The sequence below is a fragment of the Nansenia antarctica genome (assembly GCF_963989245.1).
Source record: "Nansenia antarctica genome assembly, chromosome: 3".
In the NCBI taxonomy this organism is placed as follows: Eukaryota; Metazoa; Chordata; class Actinopteri; order Argentiniformes; family Microstomatidae; genus Nansenia; species Nansenia antarctica.
Window position 1 is genome coordinate 74,146,010 of NC_137688.1, and position 6,534 is coordinate 74,152,543.

General features: G+C 45.2%; 1 protein-coding gene across 1 annotated transcript in view; it reads right to left on the reverse strand.

The window, feature by feature from the left end:
- Positions 1-1,918: 1,918 nt before the first annotated feature.
- tfb2m (transcription factor B2, mitochondrial) overlaps positions 1,919-6,534 on the reverse strand; it is a 15,149-nt gene continuing 10,533 nt past the window's right edge. Inside the window, exons 8-10 of the mRNA XM_080526461.1 lie at positions 6,304-6,363; positions 3,387-3,535; positions 1,919-2,262 (exon numbers count right to left, since the gene is read on the reverse strand). Of these exons, the coding sequence (XP_080382587.1) occupies positions 2,073-2,262; positions 3,387-3,535; positions 6,304-6,363 (399 nt within the window). The 3' untranslated portion in view covers positions 1,919-2,072. The remainder of the gene's footprint in view (positions 2,263-3,386; positions 3,536-6,303; positions 6,364-6,534) is intronic.

The following is a 6,534-nucleotide window of genomic DNA, read 5'->3' on the forward strand; positions in this document are numbered from 1 at the left end:
AAACACATAACTACACATAACTAGATGAACACACAGTTCTTGATTTTGAACACGAGCTAAAACGAAAGTATGTTTACAAATCAAGGCTCAAGTCGAGTTGATCACATCACACAACAGACACTTGCAGGGTGCAGTAACATTTTCTTTATTCCTTATATCAAATATGCATAAAGAAGAACGTATATATGGAAAACATGGTATTGCATTGTGATAGCCTTACTTTGTGTCTCCAAAGTATTTCGTCATAATTCAAAAACATTCCTACATAGCGCCACTGCTTCCTCATGGAAACTGAAGCCAACCATTCAACTGAGCGGTTCTGTGCTTTGAGCACAGACAGACAACAACAACATAGACAGACGACGCCTTCTCCTTTAATCTGAATTGCAAAGGCATATGAATGCGCAACCAGAATCATGTTTGATTTAACGGGTCATTAACACTAGAACAGCCACGGGTGGGGTCATTTGACCCCTGTGAGTATAAACAAAGTGTTCTATCTTTGCACTCGATCAAATTTCAGGACCCTCCTTTCATGACTCTTCCTAGATATGTGCGTTCTACCACCCAGTATCCTTACATTCTCTACATCACATCAGGATAAGCTAGAATGAAGATATTTTGCCGTTTTTCTGTGTAGGAGGCAGGCTAATTTACAAGACGGCGCCATCTAGTGGTCGTTGTGTGTAAGTAGCAGCTTCCCGTTGTAAAGACTATGGTCATTTGACCCCCGAGGCGGCTCTTATAGTAGGTAACATAGACACGGCTGTTCTAGTGTTAACGGGTCATTAAATGGGTTGAGTTGGGTCATTTCATCTTGAATCATCGTCAGACATTTAGAGATCGTACGTCCACTAGTTATGAAGACACAAAGCTCTACAGGCACCGGGCCCCACCACCCTACCCTCCTGTCAATCATGTCAGAACCTCCAAGCAGAACTTACAGTATTAAAACACACAAATAACAAATGTGATTGAAGGGCCGTAACTTCTTAATTTGCTGTTTTCTTCTCCGCCTGGCAGATAATGTCATACGTCTGCCGCCTCCACCACTGATACAGGGTCAGGTTCTGTTTTTAAATCTAAACATCGCATGAAATGAAAACGTGGAGCTCGCTGAGGGGTTTCCGATGCGAGCGTTTCACACAGGAGCAGGGTTGCCTTCCATCATCAGGGTTCCTACAAGTTTCAACAAGTCAAATTTAAGACCTTTTTAGACCTTTTTCTTTTTTTTACTTCTTTGAATAGAATTTTAGACTTATTCGCGACAGCATATGATAGCTTTTTGTCATCCTCGAGGTGATGAAATTAGGGATTTCACTACCATACAGACAGAAAAGGAAGCGAATTGGCATTTTCTTCGTTCCAGCTTGATTAATTTCCGCGTAAATAGACGTGGTTGGACTGATTTCCTTGCAGGATCACATTTTTAAGACCTAGCACCTCATTTTTAGACAGAATAGCTGAAATTCGGGCCCTTTTTAGGCCTTGAAATTTGGTTTGTTGGATTTTAGCCTTCAAGGCTTTTTAAGACCAGCGAGGGAACCCTGATCATACACGTGAGATACCTTCATCATACGGCACCAGTCAGAGGTCTGGACACACTTTCACATTCAACTGAATTGTCCAAACCTTTGTGAGATAGCTTCCATCATACATGTGAGATAGCTTCCATCATACATGTGAGATAGCTTCCATCATACATGTGAGATAGCTTCCATCATACATGTGAGATAGCTTCCATCATACATGTGAGATAGCTTCCATCATACATGTGAGATAGCTTCATCATACATGTGAGATAGCTTCCATCATACATGTGAGATAGCTTCCATCATACATGTGAGATAGCTTCCATCATACATGTGAGATAGCTTCCATCATACATGTGAGATAGCTTCCATCATACATGTGAGATAGCTTCCATCATACACGCGGGAAAACATCCGGTTGAAGTTCCCGCCTCTATTCGTAGGTAGACTCTCTGTGTCACTGGAGAAAGTCTCAGAGTCTTTACACTTGTCAGTTCAGAGAGGGTGTGTGTGTGTGTGTGTGTGTGTGTGTGTGTGTCTCTAGGCCCAGCCGTCCCTCTTGCTGTTGTGCAGGACCTCCTGGTACAGCCAGCTCTGGGTGAACTCCTGGCTCTGCTCCATCAGCTGGAACAGCCTGAGGTACTCCTCCGGGTAGATATGACCCGTCAGAACGTCCTCCTGCAGACCCATCTCCCTCAGCAGACCCGGCCCGCTGTCTGGACTCCACAGGCTGGGGGGGAGGGGAGGGGGGGGGGGGGGGAGGGGGGGAGAGAGGGAGGGGAGGGGGGGAGAGAGGGAGAGGGGGTGGAGGAGGGAGGGTGGGGGGGGAGAGAGGAGGGGAGGAGGGGGGGGGGGAGGGAGGGGAGGAGGAGGGGGTGGAGGAGGGAGGGGAGGAGGGGGGGGAGAGAGAGAAGAAGAGCAACTTATCAATATGACTGCATTACAGATTCACACTACAACAGCCATGCCTATTTTACCTACTAGTAGAGCCGCCTTGGGGGTCAAATAGACCCTTTTTAGAATGTAAATCTGCTATTTACACACAGAGATCACTAGAGGACACTTCTTTTTTTTAGCCTGCCTCCTACACAGAAAAACTGCAAAACAGCTTCATACTATATAGCTTTATCTTATCCTGAAGTGATTTTGAAGATGTAAGGATACTGGGTGGTAGAGCGCACATATCTAGGAAAAGTCATGAAAGGAGGGTCCTGAAATTTGATTGAGTGCAAAGATAGCACTCAATCAAGGAAGAGCCGTGAGGGGTCACCTCTTCTAGTGTTAAAGATATTCTGTGTATAGGAATGGGCCAGAATCACACCTGAATACTGCGGGCGATTAGCTACTTCATACAGAAAGCTCCTTGAAGCTGTCATCACCAACAAAGGCTTCTCCACTAAGTATTGAGTTAATTTCAGTTAAAGTGTTCAATACTTTTTCCCTGTTTCATTCCACTTTATTACACATAACTTTATTTACATATGGACTTTAATGTTTAGATGTTTTATGTCTGGCTTGTTTGAGTTAATAGTTAAATGTTCATTATGTATTTCCTCCACTGTATGTGTGTGTGTATGTGTGTCTCTCTCTCTCTGTGTCTCTCTATGTGTGTGTGTGTGTGTGTGTGTGTGTGTGTGTGTGTGTGTCTCTCTCTCTCTGTGTCTCTCTATATGTGTGTGTGTGTGTGTGTGTGTGTGTGTGTGTGTGTGTGTGTGTGTGTGTCTCTCTCTCTCTCTGTGTCTCTCTATATGTGTGTGTGTGTGTGTGTGTGTCTCTGTCTCTGTCTATGTGTGTGTCTCTCTTTCTGTGTGTGTGTGTGTGTGTGTGTGTGTGTGTGTGTGTGTGTGTGTGTACTTCAGCTTGTCCAGCAGCAGGGTCTTCCTCTTGGCCAGACACTGCTTGACCATGATGACCAGGGTGGCGGCGTTGGAGGGCGAGAGCCCCCCGGAGAACAGCTCCCTCCTGGGGCGCAGACGCACCAGACACAGGTGGTCGTTAGGAAGCTGGAGGGGGGGGGGGAGACACACACACACACACACAGAGACAGAGACAGACAGACAGAGACAGACAGACAGAGAGAGACACAGACACACACACACATTGTAAATGCGTTATTGATGTCCACATAAATACAAAGTGCATTAAGGACATAAACACTAACATTCAGTTCATTGGGAGACATTCAGTTACGTGTGTGATTGTTAGGGATGTCCCGATCCCACTTTTTCACTACCGATACCGATACCTGGGCTTCGGGTATCTGCGATACCGATACCGATCCGATATTTGTATACATTTTTTGACCCCTGAATAATAACAAATACCTCCCCAGTATATAGTCCACACCAACAACAGTTAAATTAAAGACTGCCAGCCTTTATTAAAGCAACAAATGCAACGTGTTGTGGATTGGAACTACGGATCATAAGCTTTCAAATGATGTGTCATACATTGAAATCCGAAAAAATATGAAGTTAGAGTCATTTGAATGTTGTTAGACGTCAGGCACATATAGGGTTAACCTCTTTGTAATGAAACCGGAAGCACACAGCGCTACGAACTATGAGAGCTGTATCCATTATGCGCATTTTAAGCGCATATAGGACTCGCGTGAAGCATTTCTGCGACACGCGTTTCTGTTCACTGTTTTCATTCCCTCATCGCTTATACACATAAGTTTGACTGCGCATGACAGTAGTTCAGCAGTCTCTTAGTCGCACTGGTGCGATTTAATGTATTTCCAAGTCGCACAGAAATATATTCACTCGCAAATGCGACCAAAACAGTCGCACTATCGAGCCCTGGTCATGCACGTGACCACTGGCTACTACTGTTGTCGTCACTTGAGTGACACACCAGATCGAGAGCGTGGATCGGAGCCTTTTTTTTTTTTCTGGTGCGATCCGCGATCCAGCATTCAGGTCCAATATCGCGGCGATATCAGTATCGGATCGGGACATCCCTAGTGATTGTACAGCAACCATCGTACACATCCAACATTAACACAGAGGATGTTTCACATGTGGGTTAACAGATACAACAGCATTACTGTAAAACTATATCTACTCTAAGGTACAGAAAGCAACAGCACTCTAAAACACACACACACACACACACACACACGCACACACAAACACTCACACACGCACACACGCACACACACACACACACACACACACACACACACACACACACACACACACACACACACACACTCAGAGTCAAGAGTCTGAAAAAGTCTGTGTAGAAAAGGCTCTGACATTCCTGGTTGCTTATGTCTTTAAGAGTCACATTCTCTGGTTATGGGATAACCCACGTATCTGCTAGTTGCTGCGTTGCGTATTAAGATCTGGGGTTTCTCTCTCGGCTCTTTCTGAAACCTCCAACCTCCCTCTCTGTGGAATCATTTGTGTCACGGATAAGATAAGGAGCTATATGAGTCAGTCCATTTACCATTTACCATGGTACATGGTGTCATGTGGTGTCATCTGTATGGACAGACAGAAGCGGCCTTAAGCGGCGTTCATACTATAGATAGCGTCGCCTGCAAATTCCTCAAAATCTGCGACATCTGTGATCCATATCAAACATGTCTGACATTCCCTTCACGGCTGACATTCTACGCTGAAGTGGTTATGTGGGAAGGCATTCCTGCTTTCTGCGTGAAGCCCGGTTCACTAGGTTCACCAGTTCATCTAAGGCTTGGACTACACGTATATGATATGTATAAGGCCTGGACTACACGTATATGATATTTATAAGGCCTGGACTACACGTATATGATATGTATAAGGCCTGGACTACACGTATATGATATGTATAAGGCTTGGACTACACGTATATGATATTTATAAGGCCTGGACTACACGGATATGATATTTATAAGGCCTGGACTACACGGATATGATATTTATAAGGCCTGGACTACACGTATATGATATTTATAAGGCCTGGACTACACGGATATGATATTTATAAGGCCTGGACTACACGGATATTATATTTATGAGGCCTGGACTACACGCATATGATATTTATAAGGCCTGGACTACACGTATATGGATATTTATAAGGCCTGACTACACCTATATGGATATTTTACTAAACGCAATTTTGTTTGTACAATTGGGCCTCTCAACCATACGAACACAGCGTTTTCACTCACATAAACAGAGATTTGTTTTTGCTTTCTTCTTGGTCGCCATAACTTGCCTTTCTGTCTGTTTTGAACTTTTATTTTCTGTCTGTTTCAAAGAGTTTGGTCTGTTTACGTTTTGAGTCACTGCCGCTGTTTGATTACAACTGACTGCGCCCATAACGTTCTTCTACGGTATTTGACAGATCGTGTTCAGTTTTGGCTTTTCGTATGTACAGAGATATATCTATTTTTTTAAACGAGGACGAAAATATCTGCTTAAAAAAATATCCACATACGTGTAGTCCAGGCCTTAGACTCGCAACGCAACGCAACGCAACGCAACGGAACGCAACGCAACGTAACGCAACGCAACGCAACGCAACGCAACGCAACACAACGCAACGCAACACAACGTAACGCAACGTAGCGCAATGTAACGGGTCAGTTTTAGAAGGTTGCAGAGTAAAGAACTTGGCAGCCATTCCAAAGAATCTGGAGGTTGTTGCAGCTGCAGTCGCAGGGTGGTTGCAGGGGGATTCCGCTGCAACCAGAGTTGCGCTGCTGCGTTGGTCCTCCTAGATGTGACCTGGGCGTCAGGGGAAAGGGGAAAGGGGAAAGGTCACGCAGCCTCACCTTGCTCTTCTGGACGGACGCCCTGGTCTTAGACGACGTCACGAAGGACGACCAGGGCTCCTGGAGAGAGGAGAGGAGAGAGAAGAGAGAGGAGAAGAGGAGGGAGGAGAGAGGAAGAGGAGAGAGAGGAGAGGAGGGAGGAGAGAGGAGAGAGGAGAGAGAAGAGAGGAGAGAGGAAGAGGAGAGAAAAGAGAGAAGAGAGGAGAGAGAAGAGAGGAGGGAGGAGAGAGG